The sequence below is a fragment of the Notamacropus eugenii genome, chromosome 1 (assembly GCF_028372415.1).
Source record: "Notamacropus eugenii isolate mMacEug1 chromosome 1, mMacEug1.pri_v2, whole genome shotgun sequence".
In the NCBI taxonomy this organism is placed as follows: Eukaryota; Metazoa; Chordata; class Mammalia; order Diprotodontia; family Macropodidae; genus Notamacropus; species Notamacropus eugenii.
The window spans coordinates 422581252-422603574 of record NC_092872.1 but is presented as its reverse complement, the minus strand read 5'-3'; the positions used below and the strand labels follow the sequence as shown (position 1 = coordinate 422603574).

The 22323-nt window shown below is 41.4% G+C and overlaps 1 protein-coding gene across 5 annotated transcripts in view; it reads right to left on the bottom strand.

The window, feature by feature from the left end:
* PTPRT (protein tyrosine phosphatase receptor type T) overlaps positions 1-22323 on the bottom strand; it is a 1308680-nt gene that overhangs the window by 34232 nt on the left and 1252125 nt on the right. For all 5 annotated transcript variants that reach the window (XM_072631465.1, XM_072631466.1, XM_072631467.1 and 2 more), the window contains 5 exons: positions 21767-21803; positions 13819-13916; positions 12586-12702; positions 9044-9198; positions 4293-4428 (listed from right to left, as the gene is read on the bottom strand). In XM_072631465.1, coding sequence (XP_072487566.1) covers positions 4293-4428; positions 9044-9198; positions 12586-12702; positions 13819-13916; positions 21767-21803 — 543 coding nt within the window. The remainder of the gene's footprint in view (positions 1-4292; positions 4429-9043; positions 9199-12585; positions 12703-13818; positions 13917-21766; positions 21804-22323) is intronic.

Sequence of the window (22323 nt, the reverse complement as noted above, 5' to 3'; positions counted from 1 at the left end):
CCTTGGGTTCTGAAATTTAGAGGGCACAGATAGCATTTGTAGTCCTGTATCCTAGAAACACTTGCATCTAGCATGAATAATTAATGAAAATAGTAAGCTTGTCTCAAAAGATAAGAAGAAACAACTCTCAAAGGAATTACTAACAAGATACGTATGAGTTCTTCAAATCATGGAAAACACGGTAAATGCAAACAAGTACAATCCTGAGATATTACCTATCCCTCAGGAAATTGACAGAGATGATAAAAGGTAACAGCCACTGTTGGAAGAGTATTTTAAAGATCAGCACACTAATGCATGGTTGGTGGAGCTGTGAATTGGTTCAACTGTTCAGTAAAGCAGTTTGCAATTATGTGAAGTGAGTCCATACCATTTGACCGAGAGATTCCTCTATTAGACGTATACCTCAAAGAGGTCAATGACAAAAAGGAAGGCCCCTTATGCCACAAAATAGCTATGCCAGTTCTTTTTGTAGTACCAAAGAACTAGAAACAAAGTAGATGCCCAGTAAAGGAGGAATGGATAAGAAATTATGGTATGTAGAATGTTATTGAAAACATGATGAACATGATGAATGCGGTGAAGTATGGAAGGACTTATGTGACCTGATCATACCAAGTCAACCAAGAGAAACAACATACATAGCTATAACAAGTTGAATGTCAACGGCAGCAATAAATAAAAACTGAATGTTGTGAAATGATGACAATCAAGCGCAGCCCCAAAGAAGAGACATGAGAGGATGCCTCTGAAAGTTTCTTTGCAGAGGTGTGGGACTGTGGATGTGGAAGACTGAATATCATTTCAGACTCTTTTAATCTGTTGGTTAATATGACTGATCTTTTTCTTCCTTTAAAAAAAAACTCCAGGGATAGCTGTGTGAGAGGAGGAAGTAAAGGAATGTACACTGAGAAATGCAAGTGATGTCAAAACAAAAATTATTGATACATTTTTTATTTTAAAAGAAAAACAATTTGGAATTTCAAGTAGCTTTATCTCCAACAAAAGTAAATTCCAGGTTCCCCTTGGTGTGGCCTTAGATTTTACACTCTCCCAAACCCTCTTCCATTTCTGCTGCTTGCCTCTGACAGTACAAAGGGCACACCTTTGGAGAAGGGACTTGAACCCAAGTTCATGTTTTCCTAACTTCAAGGCCGGCCTTTTGTCTGCCACACCATACTCCCTCCCTGTTTTTCAAATACAAAATGGATTTGTTCATATCTGAATGACTTAACTTGCAAGATTTTTGCAAACCTTCAAGTGCTAGGGAAGCATGAGTTACTAGGTTGCGGAGCAGGACTCTAGGTAATGCATTGGAGGGAGCATTAGGATTGAACTCAGGAAGACTTGAGTTCAAATCTGGCCTCAGACATTAGCTGTATGACCCTGGCCATTCCATTTAACCTTGTCTGCCCCAGTTCTTCATCTGTAAAATGAGCTGGAGAAAGAAATGGCAAGTCAGTCGAGTATCTTTGCCCCAAATGAGGTCTTGAAGAGGCAGACATTCCTGAAATACCTGGGCAACAACAAAACAAAGCAGTGGGATTGGACCTTCGAGGACACTGGTTTCAACCTCATCCTCTCACTTTAAAGTTGTAGAAACTGAGCCTCAGAGAAGTGAAATGACATCTGAAGTCATTTAAATGTTAAAGAGGCAGGCAGAGATTGAAACTCAAGTCATCTAATTGCATAGCCAGTTCTCCTTTCATTATCCTAGACTTATTATTTTCCTGTTGCCTATTCTGATCCATAATGAATTTTCTTAAAACTGGCTCAAAAGGGCAGGATCCTAGTAAGTCTCCAAGTGGATTGTAGCATAAGGACATTATTCTCCTGAATACATTTCCTGATGGTTAAGGGGTGGGACTAAAAACTCCCTCAGTTAGGGTCAGCATTGAATTTCATGTTTCAGACCCCTAACCTGGGTGACCCTAAGGCAGATTTTGAGAGACCAAGGAGGGTTGATGTGTTCACATTTATGGGAATAGCATGGGGATAAGTTGAGGTGCTCAGCCTGGTCTTGCCTGGGAATGGGTGGGAGAAGCCTAGAGTGAAGACAAAGTAGTGATGGATAAGATGACCTCTCACCTTGTACTTCCCTGGCAATACTGATGGGAAAAGCTGGCGCATGGCCAAGGGCTCCAAGCATTCTCACACCAATGGAGGCAAAGCAAGACCATTTTGTTCTCTCAGAAGTCAGTCTGAATTCTGCTCTCACAGCACTTTATCTACTCTACAATGTAATTATGTGTCCCTTCCAGGACTTTTTAATTTTGCCATGAAAATTAGAGGTCAAGGGAGTGTGATGCTTTATCATCACCTTCTCACTGATCTGGAGAAGTCTACTTAGCTGACATCCCATCATTCATGGTACAAAAAGGCTCCAGAGAAAAAGCATTTTCTTAAGCTGAACTCATCTTGGGGACGTTTTTCCTGTTTGGACTCCAGACCCCCTGAGTTTTCATCACATCTACTTCTACTGTACGCCCCTTGTTGGCATTAAATAGACTTGGTTTACTCTGATTAATAGCTAGGTATTGTCTCTACTGCTGTAACTAATCAGTGATTCGCCATATGTTGCTACTGGGAAGTTAATGAATGCAGTCTTCATGGAGAGTTACTGAAATCTTTGGATGAAGAGGCATAACAGGCTACATCATAAATTAGTAGTTCACATTTTTAACACCCTAGGATTAGAGAATCATAACTCTAGAGCTCAGAGGACGTTGGATCTCATCTATTCCAATACACTCATTTTATAGCTGAGGAAACTGAGGCCCAGAGAGGTCACGACTTGCCCAAGATCATGTAGGTAATAAGTGGCAGAGCTGGGATTTGGACCCAAGACCTCTTCTTAATTCAGTATGCTTTATTCTGTACCACTCTCCCTTGAGTTACTTTGGAAAAAATAATCTGTCAGTGTGTACCAGATGGAACAGAGAAGGGAGACAAGAGGGGCTAGCTAGGACATTACCTAGGAGAATACTGAATCTGACTAGTTGAAAGGTAACAAGACCTGCACTATGAGAAGTAGTAGTGGGAACCGAGAAGAGGGTATGGATCGAAGAGATATTGGAAAGACAAATGGGATTTCCCCCAGAGCTAAGTTTCTTCTTGGAAGTGAGTGAGACACTTTGGGAAACTGTATTTCTTTCTGGTTTGCCAACAGGGCAGTGCTTTCCCACTTATGTGCTACTGTTCATAGGTGAAGTTTACCACTGGTGGAAACCTTGCTTTGAGGTATCCCAGGGATGGATCAGTCATATTCTCTTGCCCTCTTGGTGAGAGGTAAGATGAGGCTCACCTCATGCTGATCCACTGAGCTATGTTTGTGGGACCCAGCCCCAGGGTTCTTTCAGTAAATTATAATAGGAAACACATATAGCATTTCAGAGTCTGCAAACCACTTGGCAAGTATTTTCATGTGACCTTCACAACAATCCTGGAAAGTAAGTGCTATTTTTTTATCCCTAAATTACAGATGAGGAAACTGAGGCACAGAGGGGTTAGGTGACTGGCCCAGGGTCTTCCATACTGGATCTGAGCCTGGATTTGAACTCTTCCTGAGTCTCTCTATCCATTATTTCACCTGGTTGCCCCAGTAGAAGATTAGTCACACCTCATTAAGCTTCCCTAGATGAGTGGGTTTCTAACCTTTCTATGCCACTTGTAGGTGGTGCAGTAGATAGAGCACTAGCGCAGGAGTCAGGAGGACCTGAGTTCAAATCTCACCTCAGACACTTGACACTCACTAGCTGTGTGATCTTAGGTAAGTCACTTAACCCCAATTGCCTCACCCTGGGTCATCTCCAGTCATCCTGATGAATATCTGGTCACTGGATTCAGATGGATCTGGAGGAGAAGTGAGGCTGGTGACCTGCATAGCCCTCCCTCACTTAAAAAAACAAAGTCAAGTGCAAGTCATGTCATCATTTCTCTGATGCCATGGTCTTCTTTGGCAACAAAGGATGAACACACACACCACTTGGAAAGCTCATTTTCAGAAACAAAAACTGAGGCTCAGAAAGGTAAATGGCTTGTACAAGAACACACCATGCATGAGTAACAGAGGTGGAACGAGCTCCTGCATCTCCTGATGCTCAGTTCTGGCTACAACAGGCTGCCTGCTCCCAGTGAGTTCCTCTCTGCAATGAGTTCAGAAAGAGTTTTCCACTTTTTGGAAGAAACATTTCTGCAATGTTGATTTTACTCCATTCTGGGAATTTCTTGGCCAGAGACTAAGAATGGACTATAAATTTAGATTTTTTTCATCTCCAGGAGGGGCCACTTACCTCTGTTTGCACTAGATTGACCCTTTGGGATCGGAGCTCTCGCACACAATTGAATATGTCCACCACGCCTTCATTTTCTGCCATGTCAAGCATGATATCAATGGCGATGAAACAACCTGTCCTCCCTGCTCCAGCGCTGGAAGAAAAGATTATTTGGCATTACTAGACTTCATAGAACATAAGCTCCTTGAGGACAGGATCACCTGAATCTTCCTATCTCTCTAGTGCCTAGAACAGTGTCTGGGCTTGGAGGCATTTAGTAAATGCTCATTGATGAATTAATTAATTGCACACTGAGCCTTCTGGGTTACAATAGCACAAGTATGGACCTACTTATATGGTATTCAGGTAGGAGAAAAATATAGAGAATGATGGAAAGAGGGGAGAAAGAATGAGGGAGGGATATGGACAGAGAAGGATGAAACAAAAACCTGTCATGTTTGATGGTGAAAGGGAATGTCATCTAGAGGAAGGGATACCATGGTAGCCAGGCTTTGGCCCTCATCCCTTCCTTTGTTTGTCAGTGACCTTGAAAAAGTACTTTTCATTTTCTATCAGCAAAATGTGAATGCTAAGTGGTCAGAGGCTCTTAACCAAGATGCTTAGCCAGAAACAGGATAAACTTAATCTAGTCTTTTTGACACTAGATATAATAATGCCAAATGAGTGCTGAACGCAAAATTAGAGTCTAAGAGAGACCCTACTGCCCACACTAGGGACTTCTTAGACCTAAGTGTGATTTTAAAGATAATTATGTGGATGAGTTAACTGTACTGAACCATAGATACAGGGAGCCCATTTCCCACAAATGAATGTGGTTGTAAACATGAAAGGCATCTGGACAGCAGGGGAGAAGATTAAGTATATTTCATGTTAGTGAAATTTTGGTCCACATATCACTTGCTTCTCTTAGGGAAACAGCTGGTGTCTACAGTGTCAAAATGAAATAAACACAGAAAGGATAGGTAAAGAAAAGAGAAGAAATATAAGTTGGTCATAAAGCCAAGGATCATAAAAATCCAGAAATATTGCCTAATGGGAACATTTCAATGATCTTGAATCAATAGAATTTTGTCAAAAGCCAGCATACAGAAAATATATTTTTCATTTGCTGTGAAATTTCACTGTTGCAAATGAGTTGGATTGGGCCTGGATCTTCTGCAATATGGGAAACTCACCTTCCCATGGGGGCTCACTGAGTTGTAGCTTACCTACCAGGGAGGAAGAACCATCTGGTTCTTCCTATAAGTCTCCTCAAAACACTCTACAACTGTTTACTTAGACCTGAAAAATATGGTGTAGTGGCTGAGGTAACATCTTCAAAGCTACATGAAGGGGGATGTTAGTATTACTATCCATGTCTTTTAAAAAGGCAGAAGGAAAAATTCTATCTCAAAGTCTTCATTAATGGCACATGTAGCAAATAGTCTCCATTACACATGTATAGATTGTGAGAGAAGAGAAAAAACCCCAAAACAAACAAAAACAAAACAAACTAGACATCCAGCCTTGGTTGAGTCAACAAGTACAAGTGATAGAGGTGTTTACAAATAACTCATATTTATGTGACAATTTAAGATTTGCAAAGGGATTCTTCTTCACCTGAGAGGTGAAGAAACTAATGTTCAGAGAATGTAAGGATTTATCCAAGTTCACACAGCTTGGAAGTTCCATAGCCAGCATTCAAGACTCAGGTCTTCTGTCAAGGTCCAGCATGTGTTGCACACATACACTGCTTCTCTAGGATACTGAGATCAAGAAAAGTTGAATACATATACACATATTTGGAAATAGTTGCATGTCTCCAAGTGTGCCTTTCCTCTTAAAGTCAATCAAAATGACCTACAAAAATCAATTGGGAAGTTCTCCCTGGTGCTGGTGATCTCATCGTGATCTGTCCTTTTCCAGTAGCATCTTTGCTAGGATAAATCAGTCAAGTTGTACAAATTTGTTAATGGATGCTCTTGCCTGCATCATTCTGGGAAAACTGTCATTTATTAATCTTTTATCAGTCTGATTACCTTCCATGAAAGCCCTGGTAGGTTTAATCTAGGGTGTCCTGGAAAACGTTTAACACCAGCTCTCTGAAAACCATATATCCATGACATGCTTTTGAGTCTAATTTACATTATCCACATTTTCTCCACTACTTTCTTAAGTCTAGACAATCAACAAAATGCTAATTTAACCTCTTATTCATAGCATTTGCTAATTTCTGAGGTGTAAAAGCTTACATTGAAAGGTTAACAATCAGCTTGAGAGCTGGTATAAGGTGGTCCCAGCACACCTCTGGCTTAGTGCCTGAGATGTGAACATGGGAGGATAGAGACCACTGAGTGAGATAATTTAAGTGTCTCTATTTAGCTATGAGAAACAAGAAGGATCAGGGAATCCAACCTAACCTGGTTAGGTTGTTTAAAGAAGCAGTTGAGTATGAATCAAGAGCCTTTAGATTAGGGGCCTAAGCATGCGTTCTTAAAGTTCTCTCTGTGCCCCTTTCCAAGAAACTACACCAAGGGAAGGAAATGCTTATGTTAGGTACTATTCTAATTTATCTGATCTGGCTTTCTCCAAAAAGAAGGTATGGTATAGTTGGAAGAACACTGGGTCAGGACTCTGGGATTCTAGTCCTGGTTCTACCACTAACTTGGTGTGTGACTAGGGAAAGATTTGAGCTTCACCTCTCTGGGCCTCAACTTCCTTACCTGTAAAACAAGGTGACTTGACTAATTGATGTCTAAAGTAGCTTTGAGCTCAGATATTCTATGTCTACAACTTTGGTTTTGTCTAATAACTCTTCTTCTCTTTGCTTGACTGCTGTGGACATAACTTGAAAAATGCTGAGATATTTTAGTCTGTGGTTTTCAGATCTAAACCAGATCATTCTGGAGCACAGTCAACACCATCTATTAAATACCTACTATGTGCCAGGCAATTAGTAAATTATGGGAATATGAAGAAAGGCAAAAGAGAATCCTTAGTTCCAGGAGTTCCAGGTATAATCGGGGAGACAATATGTAAACAACTATGTACAACCAAGAAATATACAGGATAAATTGAGAGAAAACATTAAGATTAAGGAAGACCTGGCAAAACTTTTGCACAATGTAGAACTTTATCTGAGATTTACAATGAGCTAGGAAACAGAAGCAAGGAAGGACAGAGGCATTAGGGACAACCACGGAGAATGAGGGGAGATGGAATCTGCTGTGTGAGGAACAGCAAGGAGGCTGGTGTCACTAGATTGCAGAGTACAGTGGGATGAAGTAAGAAGTGAAATCAGGAAATTAAAACTGAGGAGTCTGTGCTTTAGGTTTAAATTCTGACCCACCAGAGATCAAATAACCCAACACATATCAGGCTAAGAATATGCCAAGAAAACAGCACTTACATCTCCAAAGACTGACTCAAGGTAGGGGATCAGTCATGGACCCCTTTGACAGTCTGGTCAAATTATGGACTCCTCAGAATTTTTTTGGAGGAAATAAGGGTTAAGTAATTTGCCCAATGCCCAGAGACAGATTTGAACTCAGGTCCTACTGACTCCAGGGCCAGTGCTCTATCTAATGTGCCACCTAGTTGCCTCTCAGAATAGAGTTTTTAAATGTATAAAAGGAAATGTAAAGGATTACAAAAGAAATCCAAAGCTAGTAAAATAAAGATGTCATTTTTCCCTTTCAAATTCCTGGACTTCCTGAAATCCTTCAGTGGACCCTCGGGGGTCTGCGGAACCCATGTTACCAACCTCTTTCTGAAGGGAAGGCTTCGTATGTTTTTTTTATGTGATCTCCTTGGAAGGAGAACAGAAGGAAGGTTGTGTATGCCATAGCATTATAGTGCTTGAGAGTTAGAAGGAGCCTGGTTTCCATAGTCTGATCCCTATGCAGAAGAGCTTGTGGAAAGTTAGTGTTGAAACGACATTATTACATGTAGACCATCTAGTCCAGGGATGGGGAACCTGTGGCCTTAAAGTCACACATGGCCCTCTAGGTCCTAAAGAGTGTTGTGTTCATCCTTCGTTTTTGAAGAAGACCATGACATCAGAGAAATGATGACATGATTTGCACTTGACTTTGTTTTTAGTGAGGAAGGGCTGTGCAAGGTCACCAGCCTCACTTCTCCTCCTCCTCCTCCTCAAGTGTTCCCCTTTGACTGAATCCAAACTTCACCAAACAAATCCCCTTAGCAAAAGGATTTCTTCTGTAAAACTTGGACTTGGTCAAAAGGTTGCACCCAAGGACCTAGAAGGTCACATGTGGCCTCAAGGTCTCAGGTTCCCCACCTTTGATCTAGTGCAATCCCCTCATTTATAGAGAGGAAACTGGAGCCTAGAAAGAGGAGATGACTTGCTCAAAGTCACAGAGCTAGGTACAAGCAGGGCTGGTACTTCTGACACACAGTTCAGTCAGTATTCTCAGAAGACAAAAGGAAAGGAGGGAAGGAAACAAGCATTTATTAAGAGCCTACGATGTGCTAGGTATTGTGCTAAGCACTTTACAGATATTATCTTGTTTGATCCTCACAACAACCCAGGGAAGTAGGTGCTACTATTATTCCCCATTTAACAGATGAGGAAACTAAGGCAGGCTAACAGACTTCCCTAGGATCACAGTGCCAGAAAGAACCTGAGGCCAGATTGGATTTTGGGTTGATTTCAGTAGCATCCACCATACTACCCAGCTGCCTCTTAAACAGTGGAAAAGGGGACAAAGAAGGCATGGGGGGAACAAGTGAGCTGCCTGAGCACATACCTGCAGTGGACCACAATGGGCCCTGCCTCGGGAGGGTTGAGGAATTTCACCTGCCGGACAAAGCCCAGTAGGCCTGTGGCATAGCACGGAACCCCATGGTCAGGCCAGCTGGTGAAATGGAACAGCCGGATTTCACGGATCTCATGGTAGCCTTTCTGAGGAGAAAACACAACCTGTGTCTTCTTTCATTCACCACAAGACACATCATTGCTCCCTCCCTTCCCCCTTTAGCTGCTCCTGCCAAGAGATTATGATGGAGAATCCACCGATCGGGTCAGAGCTGATTCTAGAAAATGGCATAACAACAACAATGATGACAAAACGATGAACATTTATATAGCAGTATGTGTCGGGCACTGTGCGAAGCACTTTACAATTATTTCATTTGATCCTCACAACAATCCTGGGAGGGAGGTGCTATTAGTAAGTACCCCCATTTGACATATGGGGAAACTGAGGCATATAGAAGTTAAGTGACTTGCCCAGGATCGCACAGTTAGTAAGTATATGAAGGCAGACTCAAATACGGGCCTCCCTGACACTATGCACTGTACCTCCCAGCTGTCTCACTTCAAGTTTTATTAGGGAATGTCTTCAGAAGCTGTAATACTAATTGTTATTATAGTTGCCCATATTTATACAGAACTTTATGGTTTACAAAATGCTTCCTTTACTACAACCTTGCTAAATGGACAGTTTTGTACATAGCCACTACTATCCCTAATTTATAAAGGATAAAACTGAGGCAGAATGAAAGGTTAAGTGACTTGTCCAAGAATATAAAAGTAGTTAACATAATAGAATATAAAAGGCAGAATTCAAGTTCAGATCGCTTAATTCCAAAATCTGGCATTCTCTAATCTATCCACTCATCTATCCATCCCATAAGCAAGTAAGTGTCTATTTTTGTCGGGTACTATTCTAGGAGCTTACCTTCTACTGGGGAAAAATGTGCTCACAGATTAATAAATATTCAAACATATATAAAGTCTACACAAAGAGAAATAATATATACACACACGCACATACATGTCTATTTTTGGATAATGAAGGAATTTGTTTTGCTTGACCATATATATTTGCAATGGGTTTTGTTTTTCTTATTTTTTACAATGGGGAAGGGAAAATGGGAGAGAAAGAACTAGTGCTGAAAATAAAATGGAATGGAAAAAAGAAAAGTAAAATAAACATCAAAATCATTAAAAAAACAATAAAAAAAATAACAAGATTCGAAAGATCTAATGATTTTTCTCAGACCCACAAACAACATAGCACCAGCAAGGAGGGATTTTGACACCCTCTGTCATCTTCCTGAGTCTTGCAATCACCCTCAGAATGGGGATTTTCAGCCCCAGCTCAACTCCCAGAAACTTCAAGTTTGGAAAGGACTTTAAAAGTCATCAATTCCCATACTTACTCAGAGTGAGAATCTCCTCAATGGCTTCCTTGACATGTGTTTGTCTGACCTGCCATGAAAGACCTCCAGTGATGGAGAACTCACCGCTCCCAGGGCAGTCCATGCTGCTGCTGGACAGCTCTTATGGTTATAAAGATGTTCCTTCCACTGAGTCAAAATCTTCCTTTCTGCAGCTTCTACCCAGTGCTCCTAGTTCTGCTCTCTGGCACCAAGCATACGTGATTGCTCTTTGTTTATAGCAATTAGGTTCCCTCCCTCTATTCTTTTCCAGGCTAAGCATTTCTATTTTCTTCAAATGATCCTGCTTTCACACGGTTTCCACTCCTCTCCCTCCTGGTCACCCTTATCTGGATGTGTCTTAGTTTGTCAGTGCTATTTCTCCAATATGGGGCCCAGGACTGAATATGATAATCCAGACTGGGCCTGATGAGGGCAGAGAATAGCTGGCTCTGTCATTCTCCTTATGCTAGCCCAGGGCTTCCTAACCTTTGTGTGTGTGTGTGCCATGGACTGACCCCTTTGGCGGTGGTGAAACTATGGACGCCTCTCTGAAAAATGTCGTTAAATGCATAAATGAAATAAACAGGATTACAAAGGAACACAATTATAATAAATAGATATACATAATAATATATATTTATCATATATTATAACAAATACATATTATATATAAATATGTATTATGACAAAAATATAAATTATCAAATTATTAAAAAAAAAAGTTCATGAGTCCCAGGTTAACAGCTCTGCTATATGGGTCTCATAGATCTCATGCAGCCCAAGGTAACATGTTATTCAGTTTTTTCAGACTATTCATGACCCCATTTCTTGGCAGAGATACTGCATTGGTTTGCCATTTCCTTCTCCAACTCATTTTACAGATGAGGAAATTGAGGCAAACAGGGTCAAGTGACTTAGCCAGGATCACACAGATAGTAAGTATCTGAGGCTGGATTTGAACTCATATCTTCCTGACTCCAGGCTCAGGGAGCTATCTACTCTGCCACCTAGCTGCCCCCCCAAGATAATAATTTTTTGCAATCATGTCATGGGTCACTGGTGCTGAGCTCACAATCTACTCAGCAGCTGGTGGCTAGTTCCCACAGACAATCTGCTACTCAGGGATTCTGCCATATGTCCTGATGCTGCACCTCACTGCCCCCTCTTCCATTTCCTCCCAGGGACAGCACTTTCTACACAACACCTCTAGGAACTGACTTTCAGTGATCATCCCCTGCCTGCAGCTCCTTACTGGAGTCAATCCACTTTGCTTTGGAACTCTGCATCCTGGTGCCGAGCTGTTCTGACTGAGCAGGCAAGGCAAACTGACGTGCAGTATAGCTAGCCAGGCATAGACATTTTCATCCATCCATACCAGATATCTTGCCATCTGCTCTCCTACAGGAGGACAGCTTCTCCCAGTTCTATCTCTTACTCTAAGAAGAGTAAACAAAAAGGTCAGCTGCTCTATTGTTCCACTCAGCATTTCTCTGATTCTCAGAAGTCAAAGCTTTCTTCCGGTAACTACATATAAGGATGTATATTATTTCTCTCACTGGAATGTTAGCTACTGGAGGGCAGGAATTGCCTTGTTTTTGTATTCTCAGCCACTAGCACAGTGCTCCGCATATAAGAAGTACTTAAAAATGTTTTTTCATTCATTCCTTTGTCCATCTTTCCATTCCCTCCTCTTTGATCCTGCCCTTGTCTTTCTGTCCATCTGAAATGCTCTCCCTTCTCAGGAGAGAGACCTCCTTTTTCCCAATCATCACTGTCTTGTTCACAGTTTATATTGGCCCATTCTCTAACCCAGGCAAGATAAATTTTCAAGTCCAAATGCTAAAGCCAGTCAGTGTAGATGAAGCTTAGTGCAAAAATAAAATGAAGTTATATAGAGCTATATCCACACACACATACAGCAAAATCTATACATATCAGCGAACTGGTCGTCCTCAGATGCATGTAGAGGAGTAAAAAAAAATAGATGGGGAGGTAGGAGGTGGTGGTCAAGTTTGTCTCCGTAGCTAAAAATCATACATTTCTCCCTGTTCCTATCTTATATTTAGGCAAGTTCTCTCATTTCCCAAATAAAGTTTCATAATTAACATCCAAAGGATTGGCTTACCTTTTGAACAGTAAATGTGCGTATGACATACTCAGCCAGTGGCTCTGTTTCAATTAATGTGACTTTAATATCTCCATAAACTTCTGTGTCATCTGGCCAATACCTAACACACTTCACCTGCAGCAAAAGAAGAGGGAAAAGAAAATAGGAAGGGTAAAACTCAGTCTGTGGAGAGGAGAACCAACCTTGCCATGAACTTCCACTTTTAATAAACACAAGTGGGCCTTAATCCTACCCAAGTGGGATTTCAAGCTAAATGTACCTGGCTGACCTGGGTCAGTGGGTGACTGCCATGATTTGTGTGTCAGAAATGGTGTGTGTGTGTGTGTGTGTGTGTGTGTGTGTGTGTGTTCGTCCTTCATTGTGGAAGAAGACCATGCCATCAGAGAAATAATGACATGACTTGCACTTGACTTTGTTTTGAGTGAGGGAGGGCTGTGCAGGTCACCAGCCTCACTTCTCCTCCAGAGGCATCTGAATCCAGTGACCAGATATTCATCAGGATGACTGGAGATGACCCAGGATGAGGCAATTGGAGTTAAGTGACTTGCCCAAGGTCACACAGCTAGTGAGATAGTGAGGTGAGATTTGAACAAAAATGGTGTAACATAGATTTAAATACATGAAAGGCTGAAAAAGGAGGCAGAGAATGAAGGATAACACGCAGACAGCCTGAGGGCTTCAGGAATACCTGGATTAGGGTAAAAGCGCCAGAAGAAGGCCTTCAACATGGGAGGATAGCGAGATAATGGATAGATTCCAATATAGGAGGATGTCATTGCCTTAGTTGGGCAGCTACCATGCAGGGTATGGTTAAGTCAACTCTGGTGCCTAGAGGCAATAGAGCAGTGTGAAGCTCCAGTCAACTTAAGCAAGGTGAGTGCCACCACAGTAGTACTAAAGAAGTTAAGAGTGGGAAGTGGAGGAAAATGGTTATAAGGATAAAAAGATAAAATATTGGGGTGAAGAAGGCAAAGGTCTGGAGGGATGAGCTAGAGTTGAACATTAGGGCCTGGGAGGAGAAGGAATATCAGACCCTAAAAGGTGAGCGTCCTTGGGTTCCGATGGTACCCGGAGGATGCTTCACATCTGATGTAGGTATATTTTCCATAGGACCCATTTTTTATGATGTCTCTCTAAGGGCAGCTAACTCTTCATGAAGAGGACAGAGACCAAGAATGGAGTTTTACTTTGGCTGTGGCCACTGGAGAAATCATTATCTGAACACCTTACCCTCCCCACTTCCACAAGATTTGTCACCATCACGACACTGGCTGAATTCTCTTGCCAAATCATCCTCCAAAAGTCCTTGACAGTTTCTTGCATTGGACCTACCAAGGAAGAAAAAAAAAACCATTAGAGCCTTAAGATCTCCAGGTACAAGGCAGCAGTTGGCCCCTAGTTCACACTGTCTTAAGGTAGGACAGGGGACCAACGGCTATTGGAAAAGCCTGGCAAACAAAGATGATAATGAAGTTCAGGGTCTGTGTGCCCAAGTATGAGGGTTGGATGCCTGACTGGGCTTGACTGATAACTTATAAGGATAGACTGAAAAAGTCATTGGAGATTCAATGCTCATTTTGTGTATCCATTAGAGGAGAGGGTAAGGCATCCAGTTCCAAAGTTACAGTTGGAGTTTTTCCTATAGTACAATGAATTGTCTTTTTATTCATTCAGTGAACATTTGTCAATATGTACCAAACACTTTCCTAGGCACAGAGGTTACAAAAACACAAATCAAAAGTAGTCCCAGCCTTCAAGAAGCTTACATTCTAAGGTATGGGGATCAATGTGGGGCAGGAAAACAGCATTTACACAGACCATAAAATCATTGATTTTGAGCTGCAAGGGACCTTCCAGGCCATTGAGTCTAATTCCCTTTTCTTTCAGATGAGGAAAATAAGGTCTAGAGAGGTCAAGAGATTTGTTCGAGATCACAGAGTCAGTAGGTGTCTGAGAAAAGATTCAAATTCAAGTCTTCCTGACTCCAAATCCAGTAGTCTATCTGCTCCAGTACAGAGCTACCTCAACATCTCCATTCTGTCTTGAGTAGTGATTGAGGGAGACATCAGATGAGGAAGAAAATAGTTCTGGGTTACTGAAGCTAAAAGAGGATTCAAGTTTCTTATACATACAGATAGACCATCCATGATTTATAGTCAAGAAGGAGTTGTTTTGAATTCTACCTTAAACACTCTTTGGCCCTGAACAAATCACTTAACCTCTTGAAACCTCAGTTTCCCCATCTATTAAGCAGGTATAATAGTAATAATACCTCCCCCACAGTGTTGTTGCACTGATGAAACAAGATGATATATGTAAAAGGCTTTGCAAACATGTAAGTTCCATGAAAAACAAGAAGTCAGCTATTTTTATTATACACATACCTTGAGCTGTCCTTTTCTAAAAATCCCTTAGCCTTTGTCAAGGTGACTTTGACCTTCACTGTAAGCTGACCTCATAGCACACATTTCCAAAGCCATTTCTTATTTCAAAAAGAGCTCTGTGAAGTTGGTTGTGCAGTGGTGTTGTTCCTAAAAAGGTGAAGTAGCTGGAGTGGCAAGGTCACATGGCTAGGAAGTAACAGAGCTAAGATATTACCATTTGAAGTTGGAAGGGCACTGGTGCTAGAGTCAGAGGATCTGGCTTCCAACCTTACTTACGATTTTTTCTAGCTGTGCAGTAGGCAAGTCACCTACCCGCTCTGGTTCTCAGTTTTCTCATTTGTAAAATGAGGGGGGTTGCACTAGATGGACTTTTCCAGAGGTCCTTTCTGGTTCTAGGCCTATGACCTTTACTTTACAAAGAGAGTAAGTTAATAGAACCAGGATCCAAACTCTGGTCTCCTTACTGTGCTCCATAAATCTGGTAACTCTTCCCCAGGTTTCCTAACTCATTCTGCTTTATATAGCCTTGGTACAAGTATGTCATGCAGCTTCTTACTTTCTAAGGCAGGATATGTTTGTGTGCCCTTAGGGGCAGAAGGAGAAAAGCATGGCACGATTTGCCCCAAAGCCCTGGGCCACCTTAGGGATGGCCTTCCACCCAGGGGAATCTGTCAGCTCTGACATGCACAGCTGTCTTGACAACTGTGACCAGCATGGCAATCACAAATCCCAGTCCTTGTGTGCTCATGTGCAAAGCAGTCCATGAAACAATTGACTAAGATATGCTGAAGCAGCCCCTGCTTCCTGTCAGAGTATTTGGGTTTTGAACCTGATCCCCCAAAGCGCTTTGGAGAATCTTCCCTTGGGGAGCTGGGACTTATTAACATCTGCTTGCTATGTTGCTTCATTGCTATGTTGACCTTGGTTACTCCTTGACCATCACAGAGTCAAGGAATAGTGGAAAGTTGGATGTCAGGAGGCTCAGAGATCAGCTGGAGTAGCAGTCTCCAAACTTCTTTGATCAACAAAACATTTTTACCACCTCCAGTATGCATACTAAATTACGTACATGCCATAACATATCAAATTGCTTGCTTCCTCATTGTGGGCTTGGAAGGAAAAGAAGGGAAGAATTTGGGACTCAAAAACTTTAAAAAATGTCAACAATTGTTTTTACATGTAATTGGGGGAAAGTAAAATATAAATAAAAAATAAAGTTATATATATATGCACTACTATACTATAGTTACATGCATTATAAAATTCATGCAAAAAATAGAAATTTAAAAAATAAAGATGAAATAGTAATTGATTCTAGAGGCAAAGAGGAGCCACTGGAGTTTGCTGAGGATCAGAGTGACACTGGCAGCTGTGTGGAATTTATCGGAGAGGAAAGGAGCTATAGGCTTATTAGAAGGCCCTGAGATAGTCCAGGTGAGAGGGCATGAGAACCTGGCGCAGAGCAGGGGGCTGTGTGAGTGGAGAGGAGGGGACAGATGAGAGACATATGGATGTTGAAATGAGTTTGGGCAATGGAATGAACATCTGGGGTGAGGGAAAGGGAGTAGTTGAAAATAATACCACGGTTGTGAACCTGGGTTGTTGGAACAATGGTGGTGTCCTCCATAATAATAGGGAAGTTTGGGAAAGAGGTAGGTTTGGGAGGAAAGATAATACAATTTTCCTATTATTGTTGTCAATCAGATCAGAACCAGCCTCTAACCCGCAGATGGCCAGAGCCAAACAAATAACGCAGGCTAGAGACAGGACAATCAGAACACAAAGCAGAAATTTAATTAATTTCAGAATGAGGAAAATAATGTATGCATATGAATGCCACCCCCTCCCTCATCATAAGAAGGAGGGCTTAAGGCTGCTAAGGCTGGACTACTTATACAAGGCTGGGGCCACTTATATACATGAAAGGGGTTGGTCTACAACACAGTCATTCTTAGAGCTTAAGATAGTTTTCATGGTTAGCATTTCTTGAGACAATACAGATATTTTTGGATCCCATGGGAAGTGATTGTCTCTAGTCTTGGAGGTTGTGCTCACCCTGTGTGGCACAGAGCCAGAGTTGTGTGATGGGAATAGGAGTGTAGTACCTGTCAGTGACAAGAAATGGATTGCAAATATATGATGGATGGCCTTGGTAAATAAGGGGAGCTAAATCCCCCAGTGAACAGCTGGTGCTGGTAATATCATGCCAGAGGATGATATTACCCTGAGCTCAAAGGATTATTGTTATGCCAAGCTCAGGACAGAGCCTGCTTGCTGGGCCTTAGCTCTAGGAAACAGGGTATCTCCAAAATATTTTCACACTGTTGATGACACCACCATTCTTCCAGTGACCCAAAGTCACATCCCAGGCGTCATTCTCATATTCCATGTACACTACAATCCTTTAACATAGAAGCTCCCAAATTCTGTGTAATCCTTGTTGTGATTCCTTGATATTTGAATTTTTTCTTTCTAGTTGCTCACAGTATTTTCTCCTTCACCTGAGAGTTCTGGACTTTGGCTATAATATGCCTGGGAATTTTCATTTTAGAATCTCTTTCAGGAGTTGATTGGTGATATTGTTTTACCCTCCAGTTCTAGGATATCAAAACAGTTTTTCTTAATAATTTCTTGAAAAATGCTGTCCAAGTTCTTTTTTTGATCTTGGCTTTTAGGTAGTCCAATAATTCTTTAATTATCTCTCCTGGATCTATTTTCCAGGTCAGTTGTTTTTCTAATGAGACAGTTTATACTTTCTTCTATTTTTTCATTCTTTTGCTTTTGATTGATTGAGCCAGGACTGAGGGGCCTTGGTTGCTGATCTGTGTGGTGACTAAGAACCTCCTGCTGACTTGCCTGGATACAGCCTATGGTGGGCTGTGCTCCCCTTTTACACATGAGAGACAGACCTTTTTTGCAGTCCTTCTATGTTATCTTGGGATGGAAAATTGTTTCGTCCTGTCCTTTTGGGGGTTTCATCACTCTAAAATTCATTTTGAGGCATGAAATTGTGGAGAGTTCAGGCAACTTCCTATCTTTTCTCCACCATCTTGGCTCTGCCTCTGCTCTAGGTGCCATTCTCAATTTTTTATTCTCTCTCATCATCCTTACCCAATCTGTTGCCAAGTCTTGTTGATTCTACCTTTGTAATATCCTTTATATATACACACACACACACATACACACATACATATACACACACACATCTTACATATATATATATATATATATGTATATATATATATATATATATATATATATATATATATATATATGTATATTTTTTTTTTCCTTCTCTCTTAGCACACTGCTGCCACCATGGTCCAGACGCCCATCACCTCATGCCTAAACTATTTTAATAGCCTGAAGATCTGTCTTCCTATCTCAAGTCTGTCCTCATTCCAGTCTATCCTCTACTCAGTTAATTGATCTTCCTAAAGCTCATGACTGACCATATCACCTACCTGCCCCCCATGGATGAGCTCCAGTGGCTTCCTACTACCTTTAAGATCAGATACAAAGTCCTGTTTGGCATTCAAAGACCTTATTACTGAACCACATTCTACCTTTCTCGTCTTCGTACATCTTGGACTCTCTCCTGCATTCTTGGCCATCCAGTGTTACTTGCCTCTTTCTTGTTCCTCAAACAAGAGACACTCTATCTTTTGATTCTGTGCATTTTCACAGGTTGCCTTCCAAGCTTGGAATTCTCTTCTTCATTTCCATCTTCTGGACTCTTTGACTTCCTTCAAGTTTCAGTTAGAATCCCACTTTCTACAAGAAGCCTTTCCCAATCTCCCTTAAAGCTCATGCCTTCCCTCTATTGATTTTTCCAATTTATCCTATATTTATCTTGTTAATACATGGTTGTTTGCATATTGTCTCCCCTATTAGACTGAACTCCCTGAGAGTAGAGATTGATTGATTCTTCCAAAATAAAAGTAATAGGGGGAGGATTTTCCCAGTTGATTCTGTTATAGTTACTGCTGTGGCTGTGTTGGCAGAGATTTGGCCAGCTAGGTAGTGCAGTGGATAGAGCACCAGTGCAGGAGTCAGGAGGACCTGAGTTCAAATCTCACCTCAGACACTTGATACTCACTAGCTGTGTGATCTCGGTCAAGTCACTTAACCCCAATTGCCTCAGCCTGGGTCATCTCTAGTCATCCTGATGAATATCTAGTCACTGGATTCAGATGGCTCTGGAGAAGTTAGGCTGGTGACCTGCACAGCCCTCCCTCACTCAAAATAAAGTCAAGTGCAAGTCATGTCATTATTTCTCTGATGGCATGGTCTTCTTCTGCAAAGAAGGATGAACACACACTATACTACATTTACTCTGTACATAAGTTATGTGGGCCCAGTTATTGGTAGAGAATTAATCACATCTGACCTAAGCAGCTCATACTCAAAAGGGGGAAACTTGGTCATTTGTAAATCTGAGAAAGTGAGTTTACTGATATAGTGTTGAAAGTGAGGTAGATGTGGTTGTGTTGGAGACAAATTCCTTGGTTGGCCATTACAGGTTTCCCACCTTTCTGACTGTGCTATGAATTGTGTTGACCACACAATTCCTGGAATCAAGCCATAGTGGAGGACAGGAAATGCAGCCTCTACTTCAAAGACTTCTAATTTAAACAAATCTCTTCATTTTTAAAGAGGAGGGAACTCAATGAAGTCCAGAGAGGCAGCACTAGTTTGTGCCACAGGACTTGTGGCTTTCTAGTCCATGGCCTTTTTCAGCATACTACACTTTTACTTGTGCTAGTGACTTTCAGGTTTTTGTTTTTTGTTTCTCTTCTTTTCAGTGTCAGCTTCCATTTGACACTCTTAAATTGCCCAAAAAAGAGGAGTAAAAGAATCAACCAATTTAGAGAACTTGAATCCGATTCAGAGGAAGAAGAGATTTTAATGGGTATCCAGCTCAGTTGCTTCATTTTACAGATGAGAAAACTGAGGCCAAAACAAGTGAAATGATTTGACCAAGGTCATGCAAGTAGTAGTAATTGTCAGTCCAGTTTTGGTCTCACTTTCTTTGATGGAAGATGCAGGCTACTGCTATAATTTAGACATGTTTCCATGGCATTTTACTGATGGCTATCGTTCTTACCTTGGATGGGACAAGTCCTGTTTCAACACACACTAAGCCTAGGGGCTGTGGTACATCAACAACAATTATCCCTTTTCTATGCCAGACTCTTCATATTCCACTCTCTTCTTTACCCCTCATCCTTTATCTGAAATACTTCTGTCGGACTTCTCATCAGCTTCCCATTCCCCATCACCACAACAAGCTACAAAAGTCATGTTGAATTTATAGTGTGTGGGGACACTGTTGTCCAATCTCTGTCACAAAGTCAGTTCCTAGTAATTTCCCCCATCCTCTTCCACATTTACAGTTGATGTAACTCCCATATACTCTAAAAATTGATGATCATGCTCTGAATGGTTGTGAAGGTCTGCACCCCATCATGACTCAAGGATTAAGAGTTTTGGTATAAGTCTTAATGTAAGAGTTGCATAAGATAATGGTAAAATACATAGGAAGAACTATTCCCTATTTATTTTGTTTGCATTTGAGGGCATTTCTGCAACAACCTTTCCTGTGGATCACAGAAGGATCTGAGGGGCCTTAGAGATCATCTCATCTAAACTTTACATTTTGCAGTTTAGGAAACTGTAGCCCAGAGAATGAAATGATTCTCCCATGGTCACGCAATTAGTGAGCTGAAGATTTCTGATGCCTTGTTCACTGCTGTCTCCATTACACCAAGCTCTTGTGTGTCTGAACAGTAGGGTTCAGCCAAATATTCTCTGGACTGCTGTGATAGGGCCTCGATCAATCCTCATCCCAATGACCTATATACAAATGACTCCCAGATCTCCATATGCAGCTTTAGTCTCTCTCTTGAGCTCTACACCCACATCATCAATTGGTTTGGGGGCTTTTCCAAATGTATGTGCCATAGGCATCTTTCATTCCGCTTGTATAAGAGAGTCCACTATCTTTCTTCTAAAATATTCAGTGCTTCCTATGTTTCTCATTTCTATTTTTAAGGCATCCAGATTCACAACCTCACTGTCAACCTTGACTACTCATTCACTCTCATCCCCAATATCTGATAAACTTCTGAGTCTTGTATATCCAACTTCCACAATATCGCTAGCAACTGTACTGCTCTGTCTGCTCACATAGCCACTACCTTTGTCCAGGCCCTCATTGCCTCTCATCTGAGTTGTAGTAGCCATCTATTTGACTTCCCTGCCTCTGGTCTCCTATCCAAGCCATCCTTAACACAACTGCCACAGTGACCTGCTAATGATCGAGTCTGACCACATTCTCCCCTGCCCAAAAATCTGAAGGACCTCTGGGGCAAAATAGAAAATCCTCTGTTTGCATTTAAATCTCTTCACAATCTGGTTCCAGTCTATCTAGGTAGGTTTGTAATACATCACTGCCCTTCGTATGCTGTGTAGTGCAGAAAAACTGACCTACATGCTACTCCCACACATGGTGTTCCATATACAGTTGCTTTGCCTAAGGTAACCCCATGCTTGGAATGTACTCCCTCCTCCCTTACACCTCTCTGAGTCCTTGGATCCCTTCAGAGCTTACTTCAAGAGCTGACTCCTACATGAGGCCTTTCCTGAGTGATAGAAAAAAAAAGCATGACTAGGCAAAGTGGGTAGATGAGAATTTGTGATCCCCTTCCTCTTCTCCTACAGTCATTCAGATGGAGCTCTGCTCTGACAGACCTTTTGGTCCCCAAAAGAAGATGAGAAAGGAATGCACTCACCTTGAGTGGCAATGTAATGACGAGGTCGGTGGTACCCCTAAATAAGAGAAGGAGAAATAGTTAATGGATACCATATAGAGTTGGAGGAAATAGTACATTCTCTGGCTTTGAAGATCTGTCAAACTGTTCCTTCCAGGTGTGGCTGCTGGCACGGATAGCTTTAGAAGCACACATGATGGCATTCCTTTTTTTATGTGAATTATGGCCTGGCCTAAGCTGCTCAGAAGGGAAACAGGGAAGAGGTGAGGAGATGGCTGCTGCACATATGTCAAACAATAATAATATTAACTTACTTAATGCTTTAGAAAACCTTTTCTTCATGACAACCATGTGAAGAATGCTCGTAGGGTGGGTATTAACTCCATTTTACAGATGAGCAAGTTGAAGGCTAGTGAGAATCCCATATTTCAAAGTTAGAGAGGATAGTAGAGGTCATTTTACCAGAGTAGTGATCTTTCCTCCAATATCCTTGACACAAGGTCATGGAGAAGCGATAATCTCCTAAGCAATACATTCCATTTTTGGACACATCTTATTACTAGGACTTTTGTTTAGTG